The following is a 21823-nucleotide window of genomic DNA, read 5'->3' on the forward strand; positions in this document are numbered from 1 at the left end:
ACTTGCCACTAATTTTTTTTCTTTTCCACGTGCAGGATTCAAAAAAACCTTCACAATATTTACGTGATGTATACTCTGCAAAACACTTGAATTGGCCTTTTCCTCTCAAAGTACATATGATGCCACATTGTGAGTGGATGCCAAAAAACAAAGAAGCCATTTGCAAAAGTTATTTTTTATTTTTAAAAAAAGTACTGGTTTTTATGAAGATGAGCAACCAATCATTTACTTTTTAATAGTTTATAAATGCCACTAGACCTAATCCAACCAAAGATAAAAATCAACAACATTCGTTTTTAGGAAATGGGTAAAAAAAAAAAAAAAAAAAACACTTGTTGAAAAATTAGAAGAAAATGAAAAACTCTACTTCTTCTAACATTGTGATGAAAGAAACCCAGAGTGAAGTGTTGTTAAAGGTTTACAGACTTTGCCCTACAATACACAAAGGAACCCCAATTCAAGAAACTAGAAATTCACTTTTATTCATGGTTTTTGGGAGGTAAAGAAAACATATTTACATACGTGTTTACAAACATTTGCATTATTCCTTTCCTTTTAAAGTTTTTTTTTCCATTTGGCAAAAGATTAAAACATTATTTACCACAAACAATGGTCGTATTAAAAAACGCTCATATCTTCCCCTTCCTCCTTAAATTCAGTATTTGGATGCGTGTCAATGCACACCACATTATAAGATGATCTGGTTCATCGGCCAGAACAGCTGCCTCCCAGAGGTGCTACCGTCCAGGGCACTGGGAACCTCAAGTGCAGTGACCACATACTTCCCACTTCTCATATCTTCTCCCTGCTGTGATCCAGTGAAAGATTAAGGGAGAAGTCGAACAGGAGGCGACGAGGGAGCAAACCCCAGGACTGGGCTGGTGTTGTGGCAGCGGGAACTAGCATCCTGCACCGTCATTCCGGCGCCAGCAGGGGCCGCTGTCGAAGTCATCATCACACCCCCGAGTGCCCGTTTGCCCTGAAAGGCACGCTGGATACCAGCAGGAAGGAGAGACCACCCACTGCCAGAAACGCTCAGCGCTGTCTTCAGGCATCTCCAAGTAAAGCAGCCTCTTCAGGCCAGGGACAGGAAGCAAAGGACAGACACGAATGAGTGTCTCTCCATTTTTCAGAACCTTCTGCTTTTGAGGAAAAGTCTTTAAATGTCAGTGGACAACAACTGACCAATCATAGAATGGATACAGTGTTATTTATTTGTCACAAATAAAACCAGGAAACATAAATCTTGGCATTTATTGCTTTAATTCCCCAAATATATGATTAAAACATACACTTTTTCCTAGGAATCACCAATTTAACTTGCATTCAATAAACAATCCCTTAAACTCTCAAATAGTTCTTTAAAATATCTTATACGCTCGTATTTTTGTACAAAAATCTCATTATGTTGAATCAAATAACCCTTATTCTTGACACATGACACATGACAAAATCTTCAAGCCCCCAAATCTCAAAAACAGTTACATAATCCACCTGTTGTTTCATTGAAAGTATCCCTAGGTGAGTCTGCAAATGAGTACCAGCGTGCTGTAAGCACCTTTAGAAAAATAAAGCATACCCCTACCTTAGTACTGCTTACACTGAGCAGAAAGAATAAACTTTGGTGAAAGAAACTCCATTTTCAAATATTTCTCATTGCTAACATCATAAAGATGGTCCTGGCCACGCAAACACTACAAGGGGTGGGGAGAGAGCAGAAATGAGCAAAGAAACCAAAAATAATAAATAAAAACTCTAATCAGAAAGATTTTCTTTACTAAGTACTGAATCTGCTACAGTATTTCTACTAAAAGTAATTTTCTAAGCATTTTATAGCAGAATTCCGTACAAGCTGGTTGCAGAAACCTCCAGCTATTACAGACCTCAGTTAAACAGGTAACATTTCATGGGAAAGCAAAGGAACACAGAATCATATCAAAGCTATTACCACACATGGAACCAAAGTACCTCCTTCCAAGAAATAACAAACACTACATGTTCTACGTTTCCATCTAAAACTTATTTCATCTCCAATGATGCATAAATGAGGAAATTTACATATTTCAATGCAAAATTCTAAATCACACTGAAAATACACATTAAAATAAAGCTATTTTAAATATTTACTGTAAACACCTGAGTGGAAACTAATGTTCTTTAGATGAGTCACAGACGCCACGTTAAACAACACACCTAAATTCCAGCCTGTCTTGGTGCTTCGGCATTGCTTCAACTTGCCCATTCAACAGTATAAACATTGAGCCAAAAGTTGCTTCAATTAAGAGATGTGAATGTTATTATTTGAGATGTGAATATTTTTAATCAGAAAAAAATAAAAACCAAGAGAGCAGATTGCTTCTACAAAGTTCGATGTTTTCCTAACAACAAAAAACTGCAAGGATGAGAAATTATTAAATCATCTGTGGCACTGCTTTTTAAATATTTTAAATTTAAATAATTTAAATATTAAATGTTTTCATATTTTAGCTGGTAAAACATGCATCACCGTTTCATTCATTTCCTCCAACTGTACCAACTCTAGTTTTCAGGCACACACTAAGCATGCAAAACTCACCCCAAAGATATTAAGATCTATAGATACAGTAATGCCAACTAGAAGGACTTAACATTAAGCAGGGAGCACTCTTTAAACCTTCAAAAAGCAAATTGAAGTTCTGTACTTAGCACAGAGGTATTGCATATGCGGCCTTTTGGGGAAATGTAAACTTCTGAAATAGACCACTTTGTCCATCGAGTAATCATGAGCCCGGTTCACATCTAACACAAGACATCTGCTTCCAGTAAAGATCTTACAAACACACTATTCCCCATCTTAAATCATCTTAACATTCCTTATAAAATAAGGAAATGGGTCGTATACTTGTCACATTTTAAAAATCACCTCTAATTCTTGGACCAGATTTTTAACCTACCAGATTCTCTGTAATGTCAAAAGCCTTGACTGGGTTTAGTTAAATGAGGTAATGTTTTGGATAAAAAGTCTAAAAAGTAACAAGGTAAACTTTCTTAAGAACTATTTCTTTTTTTAAGTTACTACACATATTTACAAATGGTTACTTTAACAAGTTTGTAAGCTTATGCTAATATGCCTCTGAGGAGTTTGGGGTGTGTTTCCACTGAGAGGATCGTGGTATGTCCCAGGAGAAAGGCAGGCATACTTCTTCTGAACTAATGCACAATCTATATGCTAATCTGTGTAACTCAGGTATCATCTCATAAACGATACCAAGAAGGAATACGCTTCAGATCTATAAAATTACAACTTTTTATCTGGGAAAAAAAAAAGACGGATAACATGTACCTAACATAAACACAAATCTCAAACATTTAAAAAACAAATTAAAGAGGGGCCAGAGAGATAGTACAGAGGGTAAAGCCTTTTGCCTTGCACGTGGCTGACCCAAGTTCAAATCCCAGCATCGCCAGGAGTGATCCCTGAGTGCAAAGCCAGGAGTAACCCCTGAGCATCACCGTGTGTGGCCTCAGAAGAAAAAAAAAGAAAAGAAAAAGAACAGTATATGAGGCCAGAGAGATAGTAGAGCAGGTAAGACGCTTTCTCTTGCAGGCAGCCAACCCAGGTTAGATCCCTAGTACTGCACCCACCCAAAACAGAAAAAAACTCCCATTTTAGAACTTATTATAATCTCCATATTCCTTAATCCTAAATAAGTTTACAGAAGTTCTGATTTAAAAATGATTACAGAACAGTCCTTGGGGAAACTATTCAGGAACTAAATTTACCCTTAAGCTTTAAGCAAACCTGATTTGCTCCTAGAAAAAGAAAAGTTGGACTCAAAGCAGAAAATATTCTATGATTTTTGTCGAACTGAATTCCCTGATTAGTTCAACTACTACCAAAAGGGATAACTCACTGTCTCATTTATTAAGTCATCTGGATTAATGAGACCAGTTAATTTTTTGAAGAATTAAAAAAAAAAACACACACACAAATGACCTTAATCTAAAAATATTCACTTTGCGTTTTAATCTAACATCTCCCCTTGAATCTACATTTTAACATGACACTAAAAAAATGAAGCATAAAGGTGATTATAAAACTCATTCCAATAATTGTTTTAGACCTTGTGATTTCTGAATGGTTTCTCCCAAATCAAGGGAGTTTTAGTTTGTCCCAAGTAAAGACTGAAAGATAAGCAGTTTTTTTAAGAGGGAATCCCAAGAAACAACGCTAAAGGACCCGGAGGTGAGACAGAGACGAAGAGGAAAATCAGAATACGGATTTAACAGTTTTCTGCTGTGGACAGTGAGGCAAAGTCCCACTGGAAACTCTAGGAGACAATAGACACATGCCTCAAGCAACACCAGGCAAGCAAGGAAGCTGGAATATGGTCTTCCAACTCCCGTCCACACTGGCTGAGGGCTGCTTCCAGAACATCTCTTCCTTGCATTAACAATCTGCCCCGTGTGGAGGTAAGAAAATTCAAGGCAGAGTCACAGACGCTTGCAGGACACTTTCTGCATGAACTGGAAGGGTGACAGTCAAAGCAGGGTCTGCTGCAAGTCTCACCATCAGGGCTGCAGACCACGGAAGTTCAGAGTTTGTTTTTGTCACTGTCCCTTTACAAAGGACAGGGCGTTTTAATGATGCAAAGCCAGAGAATATAAGTTTGAGATCTTATACCTTCCAGCAAGAAAAATCAAAGTCTGCAGAATTATTAGGCATATTTTAATCCATCAAATCTACTTTGCCTGAATTGAACTTTACATAAACAATTCCCATTTTCATTGAAGCTGCAAACCCCAACACTATTTGAATTCAATGCAAGCTGTTAGCACCAAAAGCAAAACACAGAATACAGTATTTGGAGCATTTGTAACTTACACAACTGAAAACTCAAAGTGGTGAATGCATGTTCTAGCTCAGATATCCACTAGCCACACAGACTTCCATAAGCCATGTGATTGATTAAACTCTTTATCAGTAGAAAATAAGAATGCCTGGCCTATTTACTGATGAGATTCGAAGAAAAGGCTGTAAACCTTTTTTTAAATTAGAAATACACTAAGTTATAGGTATTGTCAAAAAAATTAAGAAGTGTGGGGACAGAAAAAAATTAGTGGAAACGATCCTTTGGGTTCCCTATTTGTGCAGTGCAAACAGACATTAATAAATGTTTCAGGGAAGAACAGTGATTTATTCCATCAAATCAGGGTGACATATGAACAGAAATGGAAATGGATCTCAGCCCAAGCTTCCAGAACGCTGCTATCCTTCTAGAGTGGAGAATGGGCAGACGTGCCCTGAGCTAGTCACTCAAGTCCACAAAAAATTGTTCCTGAAAGCCTCTAACTACTTCAAGTAATGATACCAGAGGATACTGCAAAATCTAAGCTAAGGATCTTAGACTGATGATTTCAAATTGAATGTATCACGTACAGTACTGCTCTTTGTATTTGGCATTACTCTTGAAGTTGGTGATAAATCTGGTTTCTGTAATTAAAAACTGAAAATGGAGCAAGAGAGACAGTCTGGGATGGTTTAAGGGGCCCCAGTTCAAGCTCCAATTTAGTACCCCAAGCATAACCAGGAGTGGACCCTGAGCACCAAGCCAGGAGTAAGCCCTGAGGGCAGCCAAATGTGGTGGGAAAACAGCAATTAAAAGGTTTACATTTTTCTGTCCTTCAGAAGATACTCCATACAAAGACTGCCTTTGTTGTTGTTTGGGGTGTTTTTTCCCCCAGGGAGCTGAGAATTAGGCCATACCTGATGATGCTTAGGGGTTCCTTCTGGCTCTGAACTCAGGAATCACTCCTCATGGTGCTAAGGGGATGATATAGGTTGCCAGAAATCGAACCCAGGTCAGTCATGTGGAAGATAAGCACACCACTGTACCATCTCTCCAGCCCCGAAGACTGCCCTTTTGTTGTTTCTGTTTTAAAATTCATCAAAACTGAACATGTACCAACTGAAGACCTATTATTAGGTAATAATAGATCAATTTGAAATGGAAAAAATTTAAAATTGCTCATAAAATTCTCAGGAGCAGAGAAATAGTACATTGGGTAGGGAGCCTGCCTTGCACACATCTGCTGTGTTTGGATCCGCCACCTCTCAGATGGTCCCTGAACCCACGGGGAGTGATCCCTGAGCACAGAGTCAGGAATAAACCCTGACTACCAGTCTGGCCAGAACCCTGGGGGAAAAAATAAATCATAATTTTTTAAATTAAATTTAGTTCAACAATCAAGTAATTTTTTGAGCCTTAGTCATATGATGTCATTCATTTCACTCTAATCTTTTGTTTTCACATTGTTTTAATAGGTTTTACTCAAATGGATATAACACCATATTCAGTATGTATCAGGGACTAAAGCAGTTATTAAAACAAAACAAAACAAACAAAAAAAACCCTACTTTCCAAAAATTTTCAATGGCAGATTTAAAGACCAGAATTCAAGTTCTTGTCATGGCCCAAATACACTGACCTTCAATATCTTTTCAGTAATGGTATTTAGTATTAGGTTATTATTTATCTTTGGTTTCATTATTAAATAGATGATGGGAGGAAATATGGCTCTACTAGTAAAGATATAAACCTCATCTTACAGTATAAAATATGCATTTGAGCATAACTCAGTTTATCATGAAAAAAATCAATTTATTTCATTATGGCTTTCAAAACCACAACTACCTTTGTGAGATTCTTCCCATAGTTTTCAGAAGCTGGCCAGAACGCGGCATTAGAATGACACACGCAGAAGGTGACGCAGCCTGGCCTCCACCACTTGCAGAGCCCTGAACTCTTAACTGAATCAAGGGACAAATCGTAAAACTCTAAAATTCTTCACGCAGTCCCTGGCATTGCAAAATACAACAGAACAGGCAAACAAAATCCATCCGCCATATGCCTAAAAGCCGCGGAGGCCCCAGGTGCCAGTATCATCAAGGGCACCTTCACTAAGTGCACAGCCTCTGGGTCTTACTTAGAGGGGAGAAGAGTTCATGGGCAGGACGCTCCACCTGTTGTTACAGCAGTACTGGCATACGCAACAGCCATGCCCTTCTCTGCTGTTGCCATGGCTCTGTTTGAGATTCAAAAAGCATCTCTACCTAAGAAAGCCTAAACGTAAGACCCACTTAATTTATTTTAGTGAATGGTAGGATTTCATCTTACATTGAAACATTTCAGCTAGAAGCAAAATAAAGCGTATCGATTATTTTGAGCCCAGTGCTCCACCAGTAACAAGTAACACCATCTTACAATTAAGTTTTGAAAGTTCATGTTGAGAGCAAAAAGCAAGTTTTATTTTGGAAAGGATTTTTTTCTTAGCAGTTTTACATAAAAGTACGTTCCAACTTATTTGAATTAATTCCAATAGGTTTTTGGCTCGGTTTTGTTTTTAGCTTTTCTCCACCGATTTCCTATGTACACAAATAACATGGCAGGTAACGCTAATGCTGACAGCCCGGGAACCCTACATCGGTTTAGATTATGTATGAATACATCAAGTAATTTCAGAACAAGCAGCTGGTTTCCAATTTAGAAATGTGCATATGAATATTGAACAAGGAATTATGAACAGCTATTTCAGATTCCTAATTAACCTACCTCACAGAATAATTCTATTTCCTCCTTCTGAGGGTAGAGCGCAGGCTTGGCACATCTGATCGAACACACAGACACACAGACACCTCTTAGAGGCGATAGTCACTCAAGTAGCTGATGAAAACTCCTCCTACAATGAAATCTCCCCCAGCTGTCCACCTGTACCCTCCACTCCATCGCTCATGCCTTGCAGCCTGAGACGGTCTCCCTAGGTGTGGGTTCCAAATGCCCCTCTGCCTAAGTGCCTCGTACAACTGAGCACAGCGATCCAGCGTCTAGCTCTGAATCTGAGTGTCTGTGACTGAGAACATCCCTCCATCGTAATTCTGCTACCAACATGCTACAGCTCTTCCCACTGCAGTCTACTTCTCTCTCCCTTTGTCAAGTTGCAGGGAGTTGCAGTGAAAGCTGCTATCACAGGTACCTCCAGAGTAGTTCTCTAAGCTAAGTCTCTTTATCTGAGTTACTGAAAAAGGGGCAGGGGAGGCAGAAGAGGGAGAGAGGGAGAGAGAGGAGGGCTATTTTCAAAACAAAGCAACAGTGATGGGAATGGACGTTCCAATTCCAGAAGTCCTCATGTCACAAAAAGTCTCATGGCCTCTGTTCGTTTACTGGTCTGGTGTCCAGGGAAAAGTTCATCTGACCCATCCTACACTTCCAACTACGTGGCCAAATACAACCGGGCCACTCACAGTCTTCACTCATCGCAGTCTTGGCTGAGTCAGGAGCCTCCGCGGGCTCCTGGAGCTCCTCGCTGCCCTACTTACCTTGACAGCCCCACACGCCACCCAGACACACTGGCGCCCATCACAGCAGGAGTGAGCTGGGACCAGAAAAGCTTACGACCACTTGTGGCACATGAACTCTTGAGGCCGCACTGTCAACTAGCAGTGCTCAGAGAGCACCCGCCAGGACCGGGACAAGCAACGCGGCACAGCCCGGCTTTGTGTATCAGAGTTTGCATGAGACTCAGACACACACGCTCCGAGAAGCTTTTCTGCGACCAGGGAAGTCAACAATCGGGCCTGACCCAGAGCCTATGCCCCTGAGAGACCCCGGCCCCGGACACAGGGCGTCTCAACTTCTTCCCAACGAGGCTCCTGCACACCGTATCTTTTTCCAATTACCCCCCACACGCTCACCACCTTCCGACTGGCTGGATGGTCGCTCTGGTCTTGTGCCCACCCCTGTGCCCCCTCCACCCGCCATAAATGCAATTTTTACCTGTGGCGCCCTTCAGATATTCTGGGGTCCCAGAGGGGCCATATAGCATTAAGAAATGCTCTTTTACAAAAATATTTGCCAGCCACCATTCAAAACTCATGAATTATTTGCCTCCAAAGAAATATCTGAGGCCCACCACAGTCACCATGAATCAGCTACCATCTATCCACGCTGCAGGATCTAAATATAAGCACTTCTACATGGATGTGCAGGGGGAGTGGCACAGGGAGCGAAGGGAGTGAGAGACAAACAAACAGAGTGACTGCATTCTCTTGTGGGACATGGGGTGGGGCGGATAGGGAAGGGAGCACCATGACAATGAGAGTAGGAAATGATCACTGGACAAGAACTGAGTGCTGAAAGGAGGAAAAGTGATATGCATGATACCTTTCCAGTAACTGCACTGAAAACCACAGTGCCTAAAAGGGACAGAGCTGTCTGCCATAGAGGAAGGCTGTGGGCAGCTGGAGGGAAACTGGGACACCGGCAGGAAATGTGCACTGGCGAAGGGAGGGATGTTGGAACATTGTGTGACGGAAACTCAATCATGAACAGCTTTGTAACTGTGAATCTCACGAGGATTCCATTGTTTTTTTAATTTTTAAAAAATAAATATAAGCTCTGACATCTGCATAGTTCTTTAATCCTATTCTGTACGGAGATCGGTTGTCTACCCACAACAGAGCATGTACTTACCTGCCTCAAGAGCTAACCTTTAACACGTATTTCTCAAAGACCAACGACCCAACAGTTAAGAATCCAGCAGTATGCTATTCCATGGAATCTAAGGTTTGAAAAACGCTGCTCCTGGGCCAGAGATAGTACAGTGGCTGAGGTGCTCGCCTTGCATGCAGCTGACCTTGGTTCCATCCCGGGCATCCCATTCGGCTCCCCCAAGCAACGCCAGGAGTAATTCCTGAGTGCGGAGCCAGGAGTAACCCCTGAGCATTTCCAAGTGCAGCTCAAAAACCAAAACAAAACAAAAAAATTAAAATTGAAAAGCTGCTCCAGATAACTTAAAAGGGTATTATAAAGTGACTACATATAGAACTACATAATAATGTTCTTTACCTTTTAGATTTCAAATATGAAATCCTTTTAAAGGCACTTGAAGTAGGAACACTTAATTTCAACAATTTAGACATTAACTGCATTGGATAATGCAAGTTCGTTTCTCTTTTGTGTTAAAGACTTTCACATTTTATAGTTAAAATTAAAAAAATAATACTTCTAATCTAATTCAATCATATAGCTTTTTGACCTATGTAACATAAAAATCTCGAAAGTCACATTAAAGTACTCTGAAACTTAAAGGTACTTAGGAGATCCTTTCCATATTTCACAGATGAGAAAAGTTTAGATTCATCATGAATTATTTATGATCAGAGGATTCATCAGCAGTAGAGACAAAATAAGAATTCACGCTGAACTATAAGATTGGAATGCTACTTGTGACTACAAAAGATATTCTCATATTTCATTTTTTAAAAAAAGGATGGAGTGCTGCTAAAATATTTTCAATGTTCAATAAGCAATCTCATAGGACATGGCCCACTTACCCTAAATAACCCTCTTGCACTTTTTATTAATTAACTCTAAAATTACAGAATAAATTTACTATTTGAATGATCAAAAGAACAACCAATTATTTGCTTAACAAATTGCCAAAGATTAGAAAAAATAGTAATAGTGAAGAAAGGGTATGTGATACGTATTCATACATAGTTAATCTGGCACAATCTCTCTGAAGGGTAATTTGGCAAGACTCTACCAAGTTCTAACTAAACCAATTATCCCACTTCCATAAATATATCTTAAAGAACTAGTCGAATATAGAGTTCAAATTTCATGTACAAAGATGTCATCCTACTATTACTAATAGCTTTGAATTATTAGAAACTAATATCCAAAGAGAAAGTGTTTAAATTATGATATAGTCATACAATAGTGTTAGGCAGCTTTTTTTAAAAAAAAGATTACATTTTCAGAGACACAGAGATTTGTGATGTTAAGTACTAAAAAGTAGGGTATACAACTATATAGTCAATAGTCTCAAGTTTGCTATTATGCACACACGCACAAACATAACACATTCATACATAAAAATAACAGACAAAGACTGAAAGGAAATATGAAAAATATTAAGTGTTCTCTCTGCATAGTGAAATTACAGATATTTTCTTTATATTTTTCAATATTTTCTTAATTTTCTATAATAATTATATTAAGAGTTCATATCAGAAAACATTAAAAATTCACTGTCAATTTTGAAATTTTTAATCTAGATAATAAATAAAAAATAAATATTTATAGTACTCAAAAGTATTATCTAAATGATGGGAAATAAATCACTGATATGTAAAAGAATAATTTCCACACACATAGAGGTGGCAATTTTGAATCCAAAAGATAATCGTATTTTAGAAATACTCAATTTTTGATTATAGAAAGTTGACATTTAATAAATAAGAAATGTAAATCTTTAAATAAAATTGGTGCAAGGCATCTAAAAATTGTGCTGTTCTGGCATAACACTGAAGATATAAACATTCTCCAATGTAATGTAGGTACCCAGTATTCGATTAAAACAGGTAAATCTAGTACATGCATGTTGGTCAGTAACTAACTATGTGAATCACATTTCTTTTGCCAAAATGACTAGAACTGGCCTATGCTAAATAAATACAACACCATACCATTATTTTAGTTGGAAGAGCCGCACCAAAAATCATGACAAAAAAAAAAAAACAAAAACTGTAGAACTAATAAGAAAACCCAGTGGTTTTTTTTTTTTTGTTATTCTTGTTAATGATTTCTTGTTAAAAATTCAAGTAAGAGATTCAATTTGCGTAGAGCAGCAGTGTATGGTCTGCAATGATTTGAAAAGCACTTTAAAACATTCTTCCAAGTCTCCTCATTTGCAGACTACTGCCTACCGGGCATAATCTCGGGCGGAGAGGACTCATCTACATTCTATTACCAATCTTCAATTTATATTCTATTACAATACAGTCATGACACAAAATGATGTCACACACAAAAAGGCAATGTAATTTTAAGAGCTAAGTTTAAAATACGATTCTATTTTGTGTGATAAAAAAAATCACATAAATATGTAAAATATAAAATACATCCTAACATTTTTACAGAATAGCTGAAGTTTACCAGTTTTAAAATGAAAAATTCAAGATGGAATTCATTTAAAAAAAAAAACAATTTTCATATGTACCACAGAGCAATAAGTTTAAATCAGACTATTTTTGAGTTGTGTAGCCCTTTATTAGCAACTAAAATAGAAGGTATCTGTTGTACAACATGGGTAGTAATTGACTATAACTGGAGATTTATTATATTCTAATACAGATCATTTATAAATGCATTTTATTAAAAAGCTTCCACCCTTTGTTTGTTTGTGTACAATTTGCAAAACTATTCTGTAAGCGGGATATATGTGCACAAGTCTGCAAAGAGTGCAAATTTAGAGTATGGTAAATGCTTTACAAGTTACTTTCCAAAAAAAACGTGTCTGCCACAACGGGGCCTTATCATTGTCGTCTTTTTTTGATCAAAATAGTTTGATGCCAGCCTTCCTTCCACTGCCCTACACTAGAAAGCATTTTAAATGAGTTGAAATTAAGGAAGGACTACACCTACTAGAAAAGAAGAGAAGAAAGTTCTATTAGTTTGAGGTTTCAGAACCCCCCTGCCCCAAACCAGGACGAGGATCTTGGTGAGGGCTGGGCGGGGACCCGGAGAGAGAATGAGCTGTGTGGTGCAGGCGGCATCCCTGAGGACGGGGCTTCAGTGAACTGTGAGTGCTCCGGCTGCGTAACTCACTGAGCTATCTTGCCAGTTTCTACACTGGCTCGACTGGGCATAATTCAAAAAGGAAAAGCTCATATTCATTCCATTCTTCTGCAGCTCTGTGATAGCCTAGGGGAAGAAACGGGGGGAAATGATTATCACAGAAATCATAGAGGAAAACGAGCGTGCAGCCACCGACTTCACTGCCGAAACCTGGATCCCTCTGAATGTCACGCTCCTTTCTTGCTCTGGTTTCTTTTCCCCAACATGTGAAATGGGAAAAGGAGAGAATTCCTGAGTCCCTCTTTTCCAGGCTCTTCTCCTAAGCTAGAATCTGGGTAATTATCCATTATCCTCTGCTCAACGCTTCCCTGCATTTCAAAGGAGGATACTTCTGGAAACCAAATCTAGGCCATTTCTTCTGTCTCTAAAATGGAGATGCCTTTCTTTTGTCAAACAGTGATTCCAGTTAAAATGCATATGAGTTAAATGGCACTCATTACAGTATTATCCAATTTTTTTTCAGACTTCAGTATTTTCCAATTTACACTAGCTTATGCTAGTGTAAATTTCATGAATTAGCTTAAGCCCTTAGTAAGATTTCTTCCAGCCAATCAGTTCTGCCTCACAGAAAAACCCCTCTTAACCTGGGGCGGGGGGGAAGCCACGACAACAACGACTCCTTTGAAAGGTCACCTTTCAGATCACTCTGAAGTAACAACTACCTGCAAGTTCCTACCGAAACTATTCCAGACAACACAACCTTCTCCTAAGCAGTAAATCTACTGTTATTCCTCTCAACCCAGGGCATATATTTTCTTACTTCTTAAGTCTCATTTTATACTTCTTATTGGAATGTTTTATTGGAGGAAAATTAATGCTTTATCCATCTCTCTGAAAACTTCAAAGAGCCGGGTGGAAAGATAATACAGGTGGTTAAGGCAGTTGCCTTGCCTGCAGCTGACCCGGGTTCAATCCCTGGCACCCCACAGGGTCCCCCAAGTAACATCAGAAGTGATTCCTTAGTACAGAGCCAGGAGTAATCCCTGAGCATCACTGGGTGTATGGCCCCAAAAATAAAAAACAAAAACAAAACACCAAAAGGTAAATAACCTAGACATCCATCATCTATCTCTTTCCATCCTTAAAATGAAATACTGTTGATGTATAAAGAAACATACATGTTCTCTTTTGCTATATATTAAGATATAAGTCATCAAACTTCAAGTGCAGAATCTTCTATTTATTTTTAAGTGCCTAGAATATTCATAAAATCAAAAATAGTAAGACAATACATGTTAAAGATTACTTTAGTTATGCTAGTAAAGAACACATCAGCACTGGCCGGCATCAGCAGGAAAAGGACAGCTGTCTATCCTAAATGATTTTCTGTATTTAAAGAAGCATCAGTCTGTATATTACTAAAAAATAACTAGAGGTAGTGGTAAATTACTTGATTAGCATATTTATTTTATTGAAATGTTTCCTATTGGTAATTTATTTCTAGTGAAAAATTACTCAAGTAATCAAAGCAATAGAAGTTGAAATTTTCATCATAAAGGTCCTAGAAATGACCACACACGTACCTAAAGCCAATGATACTACAGTATCATCAACAAGATCAAATGTTTAAAATTAAAATTTCCTAAGGATACTCACATTTAATAACACCCCAATGGGATGTCTTCCACATATAGTATTATGGTATTTCTTCAAGTAATTGCTAAAAGATACAGGGTCTAATTGTTCTATAATACTCATACCCTAGAAAAAGGGAAAAAATGGAAGAAAAAAAGAACACGATTTATTATTTCCTTGTTATATATTTACATTTTCTCATTACCTATTTTTCCTCATTATATTTTAAAACTTACTTAATTGTACTAAAACACTACTTACTAAACATGCTAATTTCTCAATTAGGAAGAAAACATACTGCAAATTATCAAATTCATCACAACTGTCAACTGTCACTAAGACATTTTTACTATGGAAAACTGTTAACCCCCAGGATAGTTTTCACTGACCTCCAGATACTTCTAAGCCACCATCGCCAGCTATCATATAGCTTGTTTCACGATTCTGTATTTTTCTCATGTAGTTATATTTAGAAAGGTAAATTTATACTGAGATTTTTTTTTTTACTTGCAAAGTCTAAAATTAAATTAACAAGATATATTGGCTTTCCTCAATCCTTCAAGAGATGACAGCACTTTAACTATTTCCAAAATATATACTTTAATCCCAAGAGTGAGAAAGGTATTTTGAATAATCAATAATTACATATGCCATGATTTTTTAAAAGATACTCTCACAAACTAAAAATATAGTTAACATAACTTAACTAAAATCCATAGAAAATTAACCTAAGTTTAACAACATAGGATTTTTTTAAAATGAACAAATTTTAATTTTAAAAAGCCTTTGTCTCTTTAAGCTAGAATACCTTATTTTTAAGGTTAATTCAGAAATTAAAACTTTTTTGACTATTATTAAAACAACCACTAAGACTTGGATATTTGTTTTCAACAAAATTCTATACTCTCTAAATGCAATCAAATGTGTTGATAACATGCTAATATAGAGCAACTTAAATTCATCTAAATCAAGAAATTAATCTGCGACTTTAACTCATTCACCAATAACCTTACCTTGTTTTCTTATTCAGGTTAATTACTTTTGTGTTCAATAAATTGGGTAAATATCCTCTGAGAGAAATATAAATGGTAGTTTAACTAGGGAACTGACTGTTATCTATGGAAAATTTTATACTACTGTATGTTTTCAAACAAGCACAGTGTATAAGTCCCGAGAGTAATCAGAGGAGCACTCACAATAACAATTAGCAGGTGACATACAAACACTGCAGTTGGCAGCACCAAAATTTAATTGTATAAATAATTTTAGAACACTCAAGTCCTTCAGAAACATTCTCATATTATTTTGTAAGTGTATCTAAGAGAAAGGCGGATGCTGGTATAATCAATCGGCTCTTGGAGTTAGAGCGAGTTTTGATTACCTAGTTGGGTTTTCCCCGGACAATCAGGGAGCTACCGTCTCCACTGACATTTGATGCAAGCTTAGAAATATGAACAAAATTAAACTTCAAAATATAGCATAATAATTCTGGTGCAAAGAAAATCACACACTGTATTTCTAAACCAAGAAGCAGTGAAAAGAGCCGGGGGTACTGCTTGTTTTCTAACTATGGGTAATCAAGGTATGCTCCTAGGATAAAGAAACATTCAAAACAAGTCAAAATCTTGCCTCCCAATTTCTAATCCTAGGTTCTGTCTAGGATTCAGACCAACTACCTGCTTTATTTAATGTTACAAGAGACACCAACAACTCTAAAATGCTCTTACCTAGCTAACCTAGTGCACATCTGTAAGAGAAGCTTAAATGTTCCTGCCAAAAGTCTGTGACAGCTTACCTTAAATAAAATCCCGCTCATGAATAAATTATGTGACCCTGAGGTTTCAGTGTACGTGTTAATATTAAAATCTCAAAGCACATCTTGTGCAAACTTATCATGTTTATATACTGACATGAAGAAGTCAGAGAGAAGAAAACTAATAAATATTTCTATGAACAGTGAATCCAAAGAACTGGCTAAGAATTAACAGAAATGTATATAAAACTTATTAAAAAAATGAACATAGAATGCTTAAAAAACAACAAAGAAAATTAAAAACTGAGATGATGGAAGTTAAGGAATTAAACTCTGAATTCCCTCAAGTGCGTCTTATACCTATTAAGGCAAGAAGGCCATCTCAGAGTTGTGATTATTAGGTGCTCAACTACCTTCTTATAGCGAGACGGTGAGAAACAGCAAGGCTTTGCTCTGTAACATGAAAATTCATGAAGTATGCAAAAACAGCAACAACGAGACTAGAAAACTCCAAGATGAAACATCCACCAACGTACAGACCACTGCCCAAGATGCTTCTACCTGCATTTGTGTTTCAATGTAAAGCACTTTTTTGATGACTCCTACCCAAATCTCCTCGTAGAGGAAAACTCTAGTTAAGTGAGAGCGCTAAAATTCAATATGAAAAAGCAAGTGCTTCCCAAGTACTACTCCTCAACCTTTCTATTCCTTCAAGCACTGGGGGGATGTGACAGAACCCTGGTCTGGGCCTGAGCTCACGGAGGCCACAAGACATTCGAAACACCAAGTCTAAACTCCAAGTCTATTCTTCGCTCGAGGAATTTAGCAGCCTCAACAAGAAATCCGGATTCTACAAGCTCACTCGCTGCCTTGAAGGGTGACGGTCCCTACGTGTGTGCTAACTTAGAGTCATGGGTGGGAGTCTTCAAACCCACCCTGCCCTGCAGAGCCAGGGGCCCAAGACTGGGCCAGGAGGAGAACACCCCTTCCAAGAAATTGGCTTCTATGGAAGTTTAGGTTTTAAGGTTACTCAGAGGCTGTCCACAATAAGTAACTGCCCTAAAGTGACACAAAAGAGTCGCAGAACTTTCTCAGCTAATTTCCCATAGTAAGAGCCTGAATTGTCTATTTTATATCTGAAATTGGCAAATAATCACCATGTTGCTAAGTCACTAGGACTGAGACCTCATTTTATGAAGAACACCCAGTTATGATGGAGAAAAGGGAGGAGAGGTGGGGACAGGAATTATTTTTGTTCCTCTAAGAGAACAAAGACAACATCTAATACTGAACAAATTCTACAGAAAAAGGAAGAGAAGGTCAACCCAAAGATAGCAGTGCTAAGAAGCAATGTATTAGGAAATACCTATTTTATAGACAGCGTATAAAATCTATTAAAGGCCTAAGATCAAAAGAAAGAAATGAGTAGAAAAATAAGAACATTTCACTTTCAAAGAGGAGTATAAAAAAGCAAGAAAAGTGACATAAGTTCAAATTACATGCAGTGACTGTTATTTGGAAAGAAAATTAATTGATAATTGATGACTCCAGTGGCATTTCAGAATTTCTGTGCTAAATCATATTTAATCTCCCTATGTTTGTCTATAGCAAAACTGTTAAAGGAAAAAACAGCATGGCCATGTAACAGATCTGTATTTATACATAGATACATATGTGTGTATGATGTTGCAAATATATGATCAAAAAATTTCACAAAAATCAATGTCTTAAAATATATTCAGCTTGGTCACTATAATTGTTAAAATTGTAAACTGATTGTCAAAAATCAGTGAGTAACTGATAATACTATAAGATTTAACAATCTATATTTCTGTAACTAAGTTATTTCCCCCCAGCTATAATATTTGAACAATCCATTTTGTTTTCCTATATGCTTTCCTTCTATACATGTCTTATTCACATAATTATCAAGATATTCAAATACTTGAGATACAGACATTTTGTAATGAAAATAGCTACTTTTCTTTTGTTTGTAGAAATCTAAAGAAACTTTCTGGCATTTAATAACTACATTTAACTGTAGTTTTCTAACAAGAAAGACTCAAAGCTTAATTAAGACACTTATTTGAACATATTAAATTTAAAATTTTATACATAAAAAATAATTCCTTTTCAGTATCAAATTTTCAAACTGCATAATAATTCTAACTCAGAATTTCTAACACTTTTGTCATACTCATACTCATACAGAGAACCAACTATATTTATCTGAAAAGACTGCATATGAAAACAAAGATACTGGTTCTCCAGTGAAACAATCTGTAGCACAAAATGACACTTTAGAAAAGAAATATATAGGGTGATACTCACCATTCGACATAAATTAAAAAAAAAAGGTTCTTTAAGAATCTGCCCTAAAGTACTATATACACACATATATTGCAGAAATATTCATATGTGAGTATACATACAGAACTAATCTTTCCTACCATTTTAATCCATTTATTCCAGAATTAACTGAGAACTTGAATTAACATGCTAATAAAAAATACAGTACTTTTAAGCAATCTAAAATGCTCATATTATAGAGATGTTTTCATCTCTATAAGGTAATTATACCCAAGTCAACCATTAAATATTAAATCCAAGCATAATACAATATGAAGCAAACATTCAATATTTACTCAGAAATTGTATTTCAAGCATAAAAACATAAAAACATAGGATGTTTTTATGTATGGTTTAGTTGGACATCTAAAGTAAGGTAAGTCAGATGCACAGTTAGTAGTCAGCCTAAAGCTTCCTTGCTAGTTTACTAGTTCTACTTATACTTTCTGAACCTAGAGCAGAAAAAGCACACAACAACACCAGAAGCTACAAGAACCATGGTATTGGCTCTATCCCTGACACCACACATGAAACTAGGAACACCAGGGGTCACTTCTGAGCACAGTCAGGAATCACCCCTGAACACCGCGTGTGATCCAAATACCCCAGACCCAAATCTTGCTAATCACGTTTTTCTGCTGTCTCAAAGTAAAAAAACAATGTCCATCTAAACAATCACATACATCAACACAGTCCTCTAGATACAAGCTGACTATCAACAGAGGCAAAAGGCTGAAAGAATTGTTAAGTGTGGATGCTTGTAATAAAACACAGAAAAACAAAGAATACGAAAGCATTTCGGTGTGACCGTGCAAAGTGCAATGACCTCAGAGCACCAGAGAACAGGTAGAGCGAAAACATCTCCCTGGCGCTGTAAGCACCAACTGATCAATTTATAATCGAGTTCTAATTCCTGCGTCGCATGCAGGCTGTCCCAGATTCGTGCCGGGTACCACACAGCCCTGGAACACGGGTCTGGGAGTATCACCACCCCAGCACCAGTGGGCGTGGTCCAAAACCAAAAACTAGACCAGAACCAAAGAAGAAAAAGGAAAACAAGGGGAGGAAAGGAGAGTAAGAAATTCTGTCAGACTTCAACGGATAAGGGACCTTCATAGAACAGTTCAGATTCGCCTACAAGGCTCGTGTTCAGGAATCACTAAATACAGCTGACCCCCAGGCACAAGCAGGGACAGTCCATTTTGTCTATTTTCGAAAAAGTTGCACAAGAGGATTTTGGGTGTGAAGACAGGGTTGAGGTGGGCTGCAGCCGAGACTCACCGACACCCACCTTCACAGACCCTCTCCTTGACGAGAAGGACCTGACTGACTCCAACTCAAATCTCTCCTCTGAGCAGCTTATCCGTTAGCAACAGCCTATTCCAGAACAATCGACTGTCAACTTCTCTTTATTTTCACTAATACCAATCTTCAGCCCAAGTTGCTGTGTCCTCTCTCCCACAAATAACTGCCAACGCCCAGTTCTTATTCCTATCATCTATCCTCTACACAACTTGCCAGTGGGACCTTAAAAATACGTGTAACCCCACCATTTCCAACTGTACTAACATAAGTTTCTTCCCCTGGATTACAAAGCCCTACATTACCCGATTCCTGTCCACCTCTTACCCTTATCCATCACGCCCATCAACTCGGGCTGTTTTTCTCTTCTTCTGACACACCAACCTCTTTCCCATCACTTGCACGGACAGAGTTTTCTGCCTCTGATGTCTTCCCACTAAGAGCTTCTCATCATCAATACATCTACGGCATGTCCCTCCCTTACAAGCCCCCGATCAGACTAAGAGACTAAGACAATCTCAAATATTTTTACTTCATAACCCTTTTAAATGTTCCCTGTACAGCATATATACATGACTATTTAAAACATATATATGTATGTCTACATATATATATGTACATATATATGTATGTATATACTTACCTCTTAGAGGGAAGAAATGCTTCCCTCCCATTAGCCTAAGAGAAAGCAAATTGCATCCCTCCAACTGGACTTAGATTTCTATGAGAGCAAGTCCGACTCTGAACATCTCCACCAGTGTCTAGGACTGCGAAAGCACCAAAAATATGCCTATTTGCCGGACATCTTCCCCTGGACATTTCTAAGGCAAAAAAAATACATCATCTCCCTAGTAGGATTCTTGATCTTTCTAACTCCTCTCAAGTCTGGTTCTAGCCTGTGTTTCTGACCTATGTGAAGGGTACAGAGGCCTCTGATACGTAGCCATAGTCGGATACTCAGAAATCACCTTTCTGGGCCGGAGTGACAGTACCGAAGGTAGGGCATCTGGCTTGCTCATGGTCAACCTGGGTTTGCTCCCCAGCATCTCCTATGGCCCCCTGTGCAATGCCAGCAGTATTTCCTGAGTGTGGAGGCAGGAGAGACCCCTGAGCATCTCTGGGTGTAGAGGGGGAGGGGACCCTACAGAAACCATGCTTTAATATTTTCCCACAAGCTCAACCTCCAAGTGAAACCAGCAATTTGTCTTCTAGCTATACTGAGTGCATCCCCTCTGCGCCATCACCACCCCATCCACTGTCGACATTACCATTTCCCACAAATCTAGTCTCCCCCTGGCCTCTCTCTAACCCACAGCTGAACACTACCGCCAGCTGAGCTACTACCATTTTACTATTTAGTATCCTTTAGGGGGCCGAGAGTCTCTGACTTCATCTCTCACTCTTTCCCTCTCCATGCATCCGCTGACCCACTATAGAGCGAGAAAGGGAGAAAGCAAAAAGCCAAATCCCCCCGTGGGAGGAGCAGACAGGGAGAGGGGAGAGGGAGGCGAAGGGTTCAGGACACCCTGGGAACGGAGCCGGCTGTAGGAGATGTTACCCGCATAACTAAGGGACTCAGCGGCTGAGGGCCCGAGAAGCTGTCTGCCCGGGCAACACAGGGCAGTCTCCCACGCCAGACTGGTCTTCGTGTCTCCGTGACGCTGGAACCGGAGTGATCTACACTCGGGGCTGGAGCGACACCACTGCAGGGAGGCCCCTTGTCTTGCGGGTGGCCAACTTTGGGTCTGCAGAATCCTGCACAGTTCCCAAGAGCCCCCAGGGCTGACTCCTGAGTTCAGAGCCAGAAGGGACCTCTGAGCATCACTGGGTGCGGCCCCCCAAAAAATTTCTAAATAATAATAATAATAATAATAATCTACACTTTAACTCCATTTCATGGGCAAATACAGGTAAGTTATACATGATTTTAATACAGATTGCCCAAGAAAGGAGCTATCAGATAAAGTGAAGGAAAAAGATTTTATGAACTTAAAGTCTTATAGGACTTAATGAAGACTTTATGAATTTAAAAGACATAAACTTAAGACTTTATGCACTTACTTTAGTTTGCAACTTTAAGAACAATTCACCATCTTGGAAAATCGAGTTACCCAACACTGCAGCCCAACAGACTGAGTCACAAGTAAGGAGCAAACATCACATG

The 21823-nt window shown here is 38.4% G+C and overlaps 1 protein-coding gene across 3 annotated transcripts in view; it reads right to left on the reverse strand.

The window, feature by feature from the left end:
• Positions 1–456: 456 nt before the first annotated feature.
• Positions 457–21823, reverse strand: part of MEMO1 (mediator of cell motility 1) — a 119713-nt gene continuing 98346 nt past the window's right edge. For all 3 annotated transcript variants that reach the window (XM_055123494.1, XM_055123492.1, XM_055123493.1), the window contains 2 exons: positions 14277–14381; positions 457–12746 (listed from right to left, as the gene is read on the reverse strand). In XM_055123494.1, coding sequence (XP_054979469.1) covers positions 12615–12746; positions 14277–14381 — 237 coding nt within the window. In that variant the 3' untranslated portion in view covers positions 457–12614. The remainder of the gene's footprint in view (positions 12747–14276; positions 14382–21823) is intronic.

This window comes from Sorex araneus, chromosome X (assembly GCF_027595985.1).
Source record: "Sorex araneus isolate mSorAra2 chromosome X, mSorAra2.pri, whole genome shotgun sequence".
Classification (NCBI taxonomy): Eukaryota; Metazoa; Chordata; class Mammalia; order Eulipotyphla; family Soricidae; genus Sorex; species Sorex araneus.